General features: G+C 39.8%; 1 protein-coding gene across 16 annotated transcripts in view; it reads right to left on the minus strand.

Moving 5' to 3' along the window:
- LOC145890428 (NACHT, LRR and PYD domains-containing protein 12-like) overlaps positions 1-14887 on the minus strand; it is a 481386-nt gene that overhangs the window by 205092 nt on the left and 261407 nt on the right. For 2 of the 16 annotated variants that reach the window (XM_082981499.1, XM_082981500.1), the window contains exon 1: positions 1032-1532. The exons of 12 other annotated variants lie outside the window; for them this stretch is intronic. In XM_082981499.1, coding sequence (XP_082837625.1) covers positions 1032-1418 — 387 coding nt within the window. In that variant the 5' untranslated portion in view covers positions 1419-1532. Of the gene's footprint in view, positions 1-1031; positions 1533-3125; positions 3237-3390; positions 3499-3668; positions 3778-14887 lie in introns of those variants that run through there. 2 more of the 16 variants (XM_082981501.1, XM_082981474.1) reach the window with 2 other exon arrangements.

Raw genomic sequence — 14887 nt, forward strand, 5'->3', positions numbered from 1 at the left:
TCATTTTCTAATCTTCGCAGATTAAAGATATATCTGCGAAGTAGGATGGGGCAGGAACGTTTAAGGCCTTGCACTTATTAACATACACAAACAAATCGATATTTCTGCGGTCGTGGATAAATATATGCGAAAAAATTGGCGAAAATTAAAATGATTGTTTCAAGCCATTTTTCATGTAATTTATGTTTTCGTTGTGATCAGGGCTTCGATTTTTTTCTGCGTGTCGAACATCTTGAGAAAAGTTGTCGTGCATGTCGAATAGTAAAAATGTTGTCACCGCCTGAACGCGGCGGGTGCGACTGGTAAACAAAGAAATTGCGGAGACGAACACTGGCCCGAAGTGTTCGCTCCTGCGTTGTGTAATACTAACCGCAGTTTTAGATCCTTCAAAATAATATAGCACAATGCTGAGGGGGGTGTTCTGACCCCCAAACACCTCCCCTAGATCCGCCACTGCTAAGAAGTGTTGGGTTTGTCAAAGTCATTGAAAATAGGATTGCACAAAACAAACACTGACGCCTATGCCGTGTGAGAAAGGAATAATGTAGAGATGGCAAAAAGATGACAATTGCTGGTTTCTGTAAACATTCAATACTGTGGTACAGATGTTTGGCACCAACACTTATGAGGCTGCATTTATTCCGGTCCATATATTCAATGTTGTGGATGCAATTTGCAACCGAAGCTGCCCTACTATCTTTAATCGGGTTGTCGGACAGGACAACTTTTTTCAGTGTATGTGCTGATGCAATGATTTTAACTTCAACATATTGGTTTTCTAAGGACACACTTTTCCCAACTTTTCACAAAATTAAATTACAAAAAATAAACCAACTACAGAGGGCAAGCATGACGTCATGACAACTTCCATGTTATTTCCACGAATGTTAAGTCAATGGCGCTATAGAGCACACTAAATGGCGCATAATGCCTACATTACAGAGGGTAAGACCAACAGAACGTTAGCCGCAATTGTATTTGCTCATTAATTAGTGATGTAAACATTTGCCTGCAAGGACACTTTAACTTACTGGGATTTCCCTCTTTCGAATTACGAAGCACAGGTTTTCGACATCAGTTGAAAGAATCAAAGATCTTGAAAAGTCCAGATCATCTGAAAGTAAGCTGGAAATAGATGAAGTTATGTCTTCATCATTTGCTTCACGGGCCCAGCTGCAACCCCGATGTATATTTTCATGGTTATTGTTGTTCTTCTCCATATATGATATAATAAGATTCCGGAGCAGAATATTCTTAGCTTTCCAATCTTCGTATCTACATCCGGGAACTACCAACTTTAGGTCGTTGAAAACTGACAAATCACGAAGTCCGAATGCAAACCTGGCAACAACTTCCCACCTATCCTCGATAAATAGGGAGTATTTTTCCTTGAATTCCTGTAAGGGCATGATCATCATCAAGTAAACCGCAACGAAAAACTCTTGCCAGATCAGGTGAGAGAAATATATATGCTTTTGTCCATTTAAAATTGTTAATTTTAGGTTTCCTTTCTTGGTAACAGAAGTGTTCAAAAATGAATTGGCTGTGGAATCATCAATGCCAGCTCTCCATATATCCGTAGTGCTAAATATGATCTTTTGATCATTGAAACCATCAAAAGCCATTTTTACTAGCTTGTCCAATTCTCGTTGCTCACCTTTGAGGTGTTTAGTTTGTGAATATTGAACACAAGTGAAAGCGAGAACTTGAGTAAGTGAAACAAACTGAATATCACCATTGAAATTCATTAGGTAATGGACAGTCAAAATAAAATTTACAGGCACATAAGAGTAAGCAAACAAATTTTTGTTGTCTTCTAGCTTTTTATGTATTGAGTCGTATTTTGAACCGCAAATCTGTTGTCCAAGCTCTTTTTGCGAGTTTGGAGTTAAGCCGAGAATTTCAACAATAAACCTTGGTCTATGGGAAGAATGGAGGTTATAGAATGCAGCTGGTCGTGACGTGAATATCTTACGAGAACAAGGAAGTAAATTTCCATTCAGCAAATGCTTGAGATAAACTTCTGGTTTATTCTTTCCTTCCAACAAAGGAAAGGGTACTTCACTTGAAAACGATTCTAAAACAGCCTCGTCCACGCCGTCGAATATCATGACAATATCAGTATCAATTTTAAGAGACTCTAAGATGCTTTTTGCAACAGCTGGTGGGTAACGATCGTCAATTTGCAAGGTGTGAAGTAAAAACTGAAGAAAAGTCATCTCCTTGTTGAATTTAATATTTCGAATTATGATGTAGAAAAAGTAAGATATTTTCCCAAACAACTGATGGTCAGATAAAGCTTGCAAAGCCCAATTTTTGGCAGAAGTTGTTTTACCAATTCCAGCTTGGCCGATAACCCCCACAATATTGCCATGCTTCTGCACGTATTCTTGTTTCGCTTTAGCAGCAGGTGCTGGAAATTTTTGGTCTGCCTCCTTTTGCGCTCTTTGCTTTGCATGAGCAAACATTTGTTCTGGGGTGATGTCACCAGACGGCCGATCATAAACCTTAGCAAAGTCCTTTCTACGGTGGTAATGTCCTTTAGCTAGAAACTCGTCATCAATTCGTTGCGGTTTACTGACTATGGAAAGTTTGACTGAGATTATGGGTCGTTCGGAAAAATCAGCAAGTGTCGACTCGGTGCTGGCGATTGACTCAACGCTGTTACATAAATCTGACTTAAGACGCTCACCTAAAAAGGTTTGTAAATCATGTTACCAAGCTAAACAACAACGGTTTACAAGTGCATGAATGCAGTCGGTCATGCAGTAAAATTTTTATCAACTACAAAAATGATAAACTTTAAACTGACAGTGCACTGAATTAAAGCAACAGAGTCAGCATGACTTGGTTTATGTTTCCAAGAAATTCCAAGCTTACTTTTATCCTGTGTTTCAACACCTGCCAGGACAACCTCGGGCAGTCTCGGTAACTGTTTTGGATTAGGTTGTTGATAACTTTGTAAACAGGCCGAAAATAAACAGAACAACCTAGATATCTTTTCTATCGAAACGTTATAGCCTAACGTTTCAGGTTAGGTTTATCGAATAAATAGAAAGTGTCAAATTGCATCTGATGCAAATGGCAATACGAGTGTGAGGAAAAAGACCAATTCAGACACTCACCAACATGTTTGTTCTGAATGCTGCTCGTGTGGCGCTTTGAGGGCAAACCACAGGAACTTCGTTTCGATGTACTGCGAGTTTGAGCTTCACCTTTGTCATTCTTTCTCTTACCTGCAGTTCAAAGTTTGTTACGTTGACACAACTGCACACCATTGTATCCAATTCATCATGCCATTTTAATGCATATTTAATGAAACAAAACAACTTGCTGCGCGGCAGAAAATTTCATTTCAAAATAAGTGTAAGTATAAATAATTGCTTTTACGGTTGCTATGGTAGTTGACGGTGAATAACAGTTGATTGACATTTCCTTGAACACCAACATTACTATTTTTAATCTTTGCTTCACTTGCTGCAATCTTTTGTGAAGGACCTTCAAAATTATACACAACAATGTTCAACATTTCAAACTATGTACAGCCCCAACATTAAAGACAGAATTTCAAAAAAAAATAACAAATTCAACATGTCCCAGATGCAAAACATTTTATTTACTACGAGCAAGGTGATAGCAGTAAAGCAAAACAACAACGCATTACTTACCAGCAGATGTTGAAGGCTCATCATCTCTTATTTGACAAGCACTTTCTTCGCTGATCTTGTCAGCGTCCATACGAGTTATTGTTGGTCTACATGATGAGGATTTATCAAGTCATTTAACACCGTCGTCATCAGGGCTGCCAGATGGTCAAAACACTTGACGGCCAATTTTTTTTTCTCTTAAGGCCAAAATTCGGCCAAATCACTTTTTTGATTTTTTTTTCTCTTACGGCCAAAATTCTGCCAAATCACGTTATAAGTTTGATGATTTCTATAAAAACGACTAATTTGCCGGAATAAATTCGTAAATTGTATGTTTAAAACACTGTTATCTATATGCTTATCAGTGGTTTTAAAACCGGTTATGTTGCTAAAACATTACGATTGCAGCATAATTCTTTACCAACTCAGTCAAGATTAGTTTCTGACGTAACAATTTTTCGGAGACATATTTATGACAACACAATCGTCCACAAATCTATTGATAACCTGAAACCAGCAATGGCTTTTGTGGATTTATATAGTACCAAGTGAAATACGGCCAAATTCGGCCAAATATCTGCCTCACGGCCAAACGATTTTTTCGCGGCCAGGCCGATTTTCAAACGGCCAAATTTCTGGAATTTGGCCGTGAAGACGGCCAAATGGCAACCCTGGTCGTCATTTCGGCGAAATAAAAAAAAAATTCTACGAAAATTATTTAACGCATGAGTGAATACAGCTCAATTCAAATTTCTATGAAATTACAACATGTTTTATACGTGATTCAGAAAAAAATCTAACTAAAAATCCGCAAAAAAAACAATACAATCAGAGGAAATAAACAAGAAATTGATAAAATATTGAAAACTTTTGCAAATGAAAGCAACATGGACCAGATCTATACCAATTTTACATACAAAATGCAACTGTTAATGTAAGCCAAACATCAATCACTTTCCGGGCCATAGGACTTCCTATGAATTTGCACAGGGCTTGCCTAGAGCATGCAGGTGAAGGTGATATAAGTTAAAATACCAACCGGCTCCACAATTCCCAGCGAAATGGACTCAAACAAAGGTCATTGTGTGTGACGACATTGAGGCTTCCTGTGAGCGCAATGGCGGCAGAGACATCTTGACATATAAGCGAAAATTCAAACACTTTCCGGGCCATAGGATTTCCTATAATTTTGCACAGGGCTCGCCTAGAGCATGCAGGTGAAGGTGATATAAGTTAAAATACCAACCGGCTCCACAATTTCCAGCGAAATGGACTCAAACAAAGGTCATTGTGTGTGACGACATAGAGGCTTCTTGTGAGCGCAATGGCGGCAGAGACATCTTGACATATAAGCTAAAATTCAAACACTTTCCGGGCCATAGGATTTCCTATAATTTTGCACAGGGCTTGCCTAGAGCATGTAGGTGAAGGTGATATAAGTTAAAATACCAACCGGCTCCACAATTCCCAGCGAAATGGACTCAAACAAAGGTCATTGTGTGTGACGACATAGAGGCTTCCTGTGAGCGCAATGGCGGCAGAGACATCTTGACATATAAGCGAAAATTCAAACACTTTCCGGGCCATAGGATTTCCTATAATTTTGCACAGGGCTTGCCTAGAGCATGTAGGTGAAGGTGATATAAGTTAAAATACCAACCGGCTCCACAATTCCCAGCGAAATGGACTCAAACAAAGGTCATTGTGTGTGACGACATAGAGGCTTCCTGTGAGCGCAATGGCGGCAGAGACATCTTGACATATAAGCGAAAATTCAAACACTTTCCGGGCCATAGGATTTCCTATAATTTTGCACAGGGCTTGCCTAGAGCATACAGGTGTAGGTGATATAAGTTAAAATACCAACCGGCTCCACAATTCCCAGCGAAATGGACTCAAACAAAGGTCATTGTGTGTGACGACATAGAGGCTTCTTGTGAGCGCAATGGCGGCAGAGACATCTTGACATATAAGCGAAAATTCAAACACTTTCCGGGCCATAGGATTTCCTATAATTTTGCACAGGGCTTGCCTAGAGCATGTAGGTGAAGGTGATATAAGTTAAAATACCAACCGGCTCCACAATTCCCAGCGAAATGGACTCAAACAAAGGTCATTGTGTGTGACGACATAGAGGCTTCCTGTGAGCGCAATGGCGGCAGAGACATCTTGACATATAAGCGAAAATTCAAACACTTACCGGGCCATAGGATTTCCTATAATTTTGCACAGGGCTTGCCTAGAGCATACAGGTGTAGGTGATATAAGTTAAAATACCAACCGGCTCCACAATTCCCAGCGAAATGGACTCAAACAAAGGTCATTGTGTGTGACGACATTGAGGCTTCCTGTGAGCGCAATGGCGGCAGAGACATCTTGACATATAAGCGAAAATTCAAACACTTTCCGGGCCATAGGATTTCCTATAATTTTGCACAGGGCTCGCCTAGAGCATGCAGGTGAAGGTGATATAAGTTAAAATACCAACCGGCTCCACAATTTCCAGCGAAATGGACTCAAACAAAGGTCATTGTGTGTGACGACATAGAGGCTTCTTGTGAGCGCAATGGCGGCAGAGACATCTTGACATATAAGCTAAAATTCAAACACTTTCCGGGCCATAGGATTTCCTATAATTTTGCACAGGGCTTGCCTAGAGCATACAGGTGAAGGTGATATAAGTTAAAATACCAACCGGCTCCACAATTACCAGCGAAATAGACTCAATGACAGGTTATTGTGTGTGACGGCATAGAGGCTGTTTGTAACCGTAATGGCGTTAGAGACATCTTGACATATAAGCGAAAATTCAAACACTTTCCGGGCCATAGGATTTCCTATAATTTTGCACAGGGCTTGCCTAGAGCATGTAGGTGAAGGTGATATAAGTTAAAATACCAACCGGCTCCACAATTCCCAGCGAAATAGACTCAAACAAAGGTCATTGTGTGTGACGACATACAGGCTTCTTGTGAGCGCAATGGCGGCAGAGACATCTTGACATATAAGCGAACATTCAAACACTTTCCGGGACATAGGATTTCCTATAATTTGCACAGGGCTTGCCTAGAGCATGCAGGTGAAGGTGATATAAGTTAAAATACCAACCGGCTCCACAATTTCCAGCGAAATGGCAGGTCATTGAATGTGATAAAGGCGATTTGTTGTGTTATGTAATAAAATAGCCTATTTTGTGTCAGTATGCCGGTGTTGGTACAAAGCCACTACACCACGTCAAGGTTCCGGCAATCGTAGTGGTTTTATTTTGCAGCTAAAACTACATTTGGATGCAATCACATCCAAATGAAGAAAAGAACTGATCTGAAATGTAAACATATTCTTTTATTCTGAATTTATAACAAAACATAACTGCTAAGTTAGTTCACATGCATTGATGTGTTCCTATACACTGGTTTAGAACCATATGGTAGTCAGGCAATCCCTTCTGAAAAACTCGTTTATCTAAAATGTATTTCAAATGAACGAGGAAACAACAAGTATACACAACAAGATGGCTGGCAAATTTAACTGTGTCCTTTTGAACAAAAATCGATGGTTTAGAACCGACCCTTCTACACGTTTCCTCGTATGTACAGCTACCCGTACTCATTAAATAACAAATGATGGCCTCAAAGTACAAAACGTTGTTTAGGAAAAAATTTACATCCAGTATTTTGTCCATCACCATTTCACTCAACATGCTTCCTTCCACAATCAAACCTGGTTTCAAATCTCGGCCGCAAAATGATTCTAACCACTTCAATTACACGTTCACAAACTCGGATTACAATAAAGATTGTTTTTTATTTTTGTTTCGTTTTGTTTGTAAACATGTGAATTTAAAAATTCATCTAATTTGCGTTTGTATCGGCAACAAAAAAAAAAAATTTTTTTTCCTGTAATTTGTCAGTACCTTTATTACAAAAAGTGTAGTCCGTATCCTCTTTCACGCCATTGTCGTCGTCAGTCATATTGATACCGAATTTACCAGAAATTACCATTGATGTTAGCCGATTAAAATGTGTCTGAAGTAATGAGGATGATGTTTCGCAGTTAGTCAACACAATGAAACTTTCCACAGCAATGTCTAAGTCTGCAATCGTCTCACAATTAAAAAAAACATTGAGCTAAAACAAGTAAGTTTTTGATAGTTTGGAACTTTTGCAATGTTTGCTGCACAACGACTTAGCTGCTATCATTGCATGGCTATAACAATTGTGAACAACAGTTTTTTTTAGGTCGCCGTAATTTGGAACTCCTGTCGCAATGCGGTAACAACGGTTATAATATTCCAAACGAGATTCTCTACAAAATGCTTTCAAAACTGCGTTCCACATTGCCATTGAGCCATCAATGATAAGCAGTTTTGGCTGGCGGGACACACTACAGACTTTGATACAATCAAAAAGAAACGTTTCCAAAAAGTGACTTATCAAAATTGCGTCATGGTTCGTTGTCACGCAAGTTGCAACTGGAAGCGGTGTACAACCTTTGCTTGGGTTTCTAATTAACAAAGTATAAACTTGAAAGTCTTTGTAATTTTCCATCCGGTGCAACATGCTTCCAGTGGCATCAAAATACACAACGTCCACAGCGCAAATTTGGTTAAACGTTTTCAATTGTGCGTTCGTGTACATCGTTACCAAAGGAGGATGTAAACGAATGCAACGTACAAACTTTATATTATACTTTTCCATTTCTAAAAGCTTTACATACAAATTTACAAACCATAATCTACTGTGCTTGTTTCCGAGGCTGTTTTCGCTTTTGATGCTATTTAAAACTGATTTCAAAGGAAAATAAGTATGGGCGCCTAACCAACGTTCCTCGAGACAAAGTTTGTCGAATAATTTTCTGTGCTGATTTACGGCAGTTTGATTTTTCAACTCTTGGCGAATTTTGTCCCTCAGCAAGCCACTAATGCGTCTACTTTTTCTACATCCAGGTTTATGATTGCGCTTACCAGATATTTCAACCCGTCCTTCGACCTTGTCTACAAATGACCAAAATGTTACAACAAACTTAACGCCACACATGCAATCTTCACATCTTTTATGGGCGCAATACAAATTTATCCAACCTTCCTTGTTACAGTTTTTATCCTTAGCAATCGCCTCAAAGTTTAACAAATAATTGTTTGATACATTCGGGACACAACCGGCATACATCTTTCGAATTTGTTCAACAGCAATATCAACAAACAACTTATCACCAAAATGGTGATCGGATCTATTTTCGACCATGGATTGCCACTCCTGCAAGGACAGCATAAACATGCCACTAACATTAACATTCGCACTGTGATGAAATTTTCGCTGCATTTCCAAACTTACTCCACAAAGTTCATTAATTACATCACAAGTTTCTTTGTTAGGAGAATAAACACATGCATTATCGTTTTCGGCTGCAATTTCTCCAAACAACATCGTCGTAATATCATCTCCGAAACTGTTGTTATCCTAACCATCAAAACTACTATGGTGGAGTTCTATGTTTTCCTCAGAAGCAACGCATGATGCCTTTTCCTCTACAGATCTAGAAGCAACCGGTGTACTAGTTTTAACGGGGAACTCAACGTCAACAGCGAAAGTCTCGAAATCAAAACTATGACAGGTTGTGTCAGCGGAAGACGCATTCGGAATTTTATCGTTAAACGAAAGTTTATTGTCGCCATTAAGTGAAACTTCACACTGTTGTGTTCTATGCGCAAAGCAAGATTGAGATTCAAGATGAACGCCAGAACATACCAAATTCGAGCACTTCCACTGGTCTTTCGTTAAAGTTACTGCGACGGACGATTTGTCAACCACGCATTTGGGATGAAACCACTGCAGACACGTTTCACACTCCACCATTAATGTACCATCGTAGGGAATATTGCAAACACAAAATAAAGTTTCATCAGGTGCAAGCGTACTAGCTGGTGACAAATTTTGGGATAATCCCAAGTGATGCGTTATTTTGAAAAACGTTTGAACTTTTTTGCGAAATTCACTGTTTAAAGCCCAAAACTTTTTTACTTTTAACCTGTTTTTTTTTCGCTCAAACCAAGTTTACAACATTTCAAAACCTCCTTAACGGCCTTGTTTGGCAGCCTTGACTTCCTTGGATATTCATGCAAACATTTAAGTAGAGCTTGAACAGCTCCAAAAAAATTTATTTCCTCGTTTCGTGGTGTGGTTAAGGAGGTGGAACCGCGGCGTGGAATCAACGACTTCTTAATTTCTTTTTCATTAGCCTTACAAAACTGGAACAGCTTTTTTAATCGCTTGTTAATTTCAACTCCCTCCCATAAATTGCAAGAGCACAGAAAATTGAAGCCAAGTGTTTTTGTGAATTGTTTACGTCCATAAAAGTCCAAATATCGGCAAATTACTTTAATTTTTTCATCACGAGTTTTATATTCGCCACCACCAGTTTGTACCAAACGTCCAGATAACCGCAACGGTAACAATAAAGCAGGTACGCAAGCATATCGCTTTCGACCAGGTCGGCTTCTCCAAATTACTCGACGAAAACCAGGAATAAACGAAAAACACCTGAAGGCGCAATCAATCACATTTCCAAAACCAACCGAAGACAAACAGTACTGCATAAAAAAAGGTAGAACACAAAAAAACTGAGGATAGTGTAAATACTTCGTTCGAAGCCATCGAACGCAAATCCAAACAACTTTCCTGTTGTACGAACGGCTTTAGCAGTCCCACTACTCTTTGCTTCATTGTCGACTCGGCCATGGGAGCCAACAGCTTTAGCCGACGAGTCACGAACGGCTTTAGCAGTCCCACTGCTCTTTGCTTCATTGTCGACTCGGCCATGGGAGCCAACAGCTTGAGCCGACGAGTTACGAACGACTTCCTTCATGTTCTTTAGCCGCATGCAGTCAACGACGGAACCGAAACAGCTTAGGGGTTTGTATTTTCTTCGTCCGTTGAGTGATGGACTGGAGTGGAAAGAGTTGTTTGGAGTTGCTTTTTTTGGACGGACGTTAACGGTTGGAACTGTTTAACAGAAAATAGTTTGAATTGTGTCAAAACAAATTTGTTTCGTAATTTGTACTGCAAAATATTACAATACGAAATGGGAAACCATTAGATTATATGCTGCATTGAAATTATTTTGGTCATTTTTATCTCACCAACTGAATCTTCCACAGCCAGAAGAGTATGGACATGTTCTTCAAGACTGTCCATGTAGTGGCGCAGCCCTACGTGTGAGAGATGGAGTTTATCGCTCCAGTTCCCTCGATCGTTGGAGATGTTAAAATCCAAGAAGCTGAGCCCATACTCCTGAGCAAGGTTGCATAGTACCCGGTTGACTTGTGGAACGCAGTCTTTGTGAAAACCAGATTGTTTCAAGATTCCAGCCATCACAATCTTAAATGAAAACGAATATCAGAAAAAAATGACTTATATCATTGAATATATTTCTAACCAAAAGCGGGAGTACGTTTATGTTACGCAAACAGACAAAAAAATACTGGGGCCGCTATTTGCACATTTGCGTGCGCCAACAGTTTTTTCTTCAAATTTTTGTGGGTATATTGTCATGCATAATCTTTGCTACGTAGTGCTGTTTTTACTGCCAGGCATAGTAATAAAGAGAAATTGCTCTTCAGCCAAGTTTCGAAAGTGTTTATTGAAACCAATGTTTCGTCCAGGATGCACCATGGTAGAAAGAGCAATTCCTATTATTTGCTACGTGTTTAACAACTAAACTAACGTTGCTTACACAACAATAAACCAACCTGGGACTGCGGGTACGTTTGTTGGCACACCTCGATCAGCTGTTGAAAATCAGTCCCGATACTGTTATGGTGGTGATCAGCATGCCGAGAGACCAGGTCGTTCGTACCAAGAGCCAGAATGATAAAATCAACTGACTCGAACCTTTTCCCGTACATGATTTCCTCCGCACCATGGTTCAGTGTTCCCCCTGGAATAGAAATAGCACTTAAAGTAAAAAGTTTACTTATCGCCGATACCACCTGGGGGCAGACAATGTTCCTCCCGTTGCTGTCGGTCACCAACAACACGGAAGGAAGCGGTGACCCCTCAGCACGGAGGTAACATGTCTGCTTCCCGGACACTCCAACTTCATATTTTTTGGGCGGCGTTCTTCTTCCCATCGTCAATTGATCTTTGCTCCTCAAACACAGGACTGTCGTGGCTTGTTGAGAAATGTATTGGATACTGAGGTCGTCGGATACGGATGATGTCTCGGATAGCAGTTGGATGATAATAGAGCGTTTTGCAAGTATAGTTTTCTGCAAAATTATCAATTTAAATAAATCAGATACCGTCAGCACAGATTGCATCGTTTTAAAGAGTGCTTAACTGCGTCTCCCAGTCGTTAACCACTTTTCACACTTAGCTACATCTCCCATACTTCAATTACGTCAATTAGCAGATGAAAGGTATCATTTTAATTCAATACGATAGCAAAGAACTTGAATATTTCTGCTTTAAAAGTCTCAAAAAAGTTTTAAACTTTCTTCACCAAGTTTATGTAAAAATCAAACCATCATTGTATGCATCGCGGTAAGCTTCTCCAAGGCAAATATAAAGTTCTGCACAATGTTATAGTCACCTACACGAACAAAATAATCTATAAATCTTCAAACATCTACTCACCAAGGTAACAAATAGCAAGTGAACTTTAATAAAATTTTGAACAAACTTCCGGTGTAATTGTTGTGACGTAACAAAGGTTAGGAAAGACGTCCATTGGGCAATTTAAAATAGGAGCAAAAGAGGAGCAATTGCTCCGACCAATCTGACAACACAATATACATTGAAAACATTATGAAAATGATAATGAGGAAAATGGAGAAAACACAACATATTTCATAACGTTAAACATCTTCAACGCCACACCCAACTACAAAACGATAGTATTAAGCTAGGTAAAAGATGAGGAAAAGTAAGCCGCTTTCACACAATTTTGCTGGGAGTTGTGGAGCCGGTTGGTATTTTAACTTACATCACCTTCACCTGCATTCTCTAGGCAAGCCCGGTGCAAAATTATAGGAAATCCTATGTCCCGGAAAGTGTTTGAATTTTCGCTTTTTGTCAAGATGTCTCTGCCGCCATTGCGCTCACAAGAAGCCTCAATGTCGTCACATACAATGACCTCTGTTTCAGTCCATTTCGCTGGGAATTGTGGAGCCGGTTGGTATTTTAACTTATATCACCTTCACCTGTATGCTCTAGGCAAGCCCTGTGCAAAATTATAGGATATCCTATGGCCCGGAAAGTGTTTGAATTTTCGCTTTTTGTCAAGATGTCTCTGACGCCATTGCGCTCACAAGCAGCCTGTATGCCGTCACACACAATGACCTTTATTTGAGTCCATTTCGCTGGTAATTGTGGAGCCGGTTGGTATTTTAACTTATATCACCTTCACCTGCATGCTCTAGGCAAACCCTGTGCAAAATTATAGGATATCCTATGTCCCGGAAAGTGTTTGAATTTTCGCTTTTTGTCAAGATGTCTCTGCCGCCATTGCGCTCACAAGAAGCCTCAATGTCGTCACATACAATGACCTCTGTTTCAGTCCATTTCGCTGGGAATTGTGGAGCCGGTTGGTATTTTAACTTATATCACCTTCACCTGTATGCTCTAGGCAAGCCCTGTGCAAAATTATAGGATATCCTATGGCCCGGAAAGTGTTTGAATTTTCGCTTTTTGTCAAGATGTCTCTGACGCCATTGCGCTCACAAGCAGCCTGTATGCCGTCACACACAATGACCTTTATTTGAGTCCATTTCGCTGGTAATTGTGGAGCCGGTTGGTATTTTAACTTATATCACCTTCACCTGCATGCTCTAGGCAAGCCCTGTGCAAAATTATAGGATATCCTATGTCCCGGAAAGTGTTTGAATTTTCGCTTTTTTCAAGATGTCTCTGACGCCATTGCGCTCACAAGCAGCCTGTATGCCGTCACACACAATGACCTTTATTTGAGTCCATTTCGCTGGTAATTGTGGAGCCGGTTGGTATTTTAACTTACATCACATTCACCTGCATTCTCTAGGCAAGCCCTGTGCAAAATTATAGGAAATCCTATGGCCCGGAAAGTGTTTGAATTTTCGCTTTTTGTCAAGATGTCTCTGCCGCCATTGCGCTCACAAGAAGCCTCAATGTCGTCACATACAATGACCTCTGTTTCAGTCCATTTCGCTGGGAATTGTGAAGCCGGTTGGTATTTTCACTTATATCACATTCACCTGCATGCTCTAGGCAAGCCCTGTGCAAAATTATAGGAAATCCTATGGCCCGGAAAGTGTTTGAATTTTCGCTTATATGTCAAGATGTCTCTGCCGCCATTGCGCTCACAAGCAACCTGTATGCCTTCACACAGAATGACCTTTGTTTGAGTCCATTTCGCTGGGAATTGTGGAGCCGGTTGGTATTTTAACTTATATCACATTCACCTGCATGCTCTAGGCAAGCCCTGTGCAAAATTATAGGAAATCCTATGGCCCGGAAAGTGTTTGAATTTTCGCTTTTTGTCAAGATGTCTCTGCCGCCATTGCGCTCACAAGAAGCCTCAATGTCGTCACATACAATGACCTCTGTTTCAGTCCATTTCGCTGGTAATTGTGGAGCCGGTTGGTATTTTAACTTATATCACCTTCACCTGTATGCTCTAGGCAAGCCCTGTGCAAAATTATAGGATATCCTATGGCCCGGAAAGTGTTTGAATTTTCGCTTATATGTCAAGATGTCTCTGCCGCCATTGCGCTCACAACTAATTTTTAGTTAGTTACATTTCTGAATCACGTATAAAACATGTTTTAAATTCATAGAAATTTGAATTGAGCTGTATTCACTCATGCGTAAAATACTTTTCGTAGAATTTTTTTTTTATTTCGCCGAAATGACGACGGTATACTATGCTGTAACTGTTGTTTTCCCGCCATTTAACATCACGTGATTTCACACGCGGTGTTAGCGTTATATATTTTTTCGTGTTGGTACGTTTTCTTGGTGTTGGTTGTGTGCTGTATCAGTACCGTTACCCTTAGGAAGCCTTGTTGGATAACGTCGGTCAATAAAGTTCCTTTTTTTTTTGTGCCAGAAGGACAGACTCTTAAATTTACAAATCTTTTTGCCTGGCAGCAACAGAAACATTATATTTGTGAAAAGATTTTGCTTTGTGAGGTTTTTCAATTAGGAAAATGGTCTTTATGTTGTGTATACTGCCATTGTTTATTTGTATCTTCGTAGTATGATGTA

Source organism: Ascidia mentula, chromosome 2, assembly GCF_947561715.1.
Source record: "Ascidia mentula chromosome 2, kaAscMent1.1, whole genome shotgun sequence".
Lineage (NCBI taxonomy): Eukaryota > Metazoa > Chordata > Ascidiacea > Phlebobranchia > Ascidiidae > Ascidia > Ascidia mentula.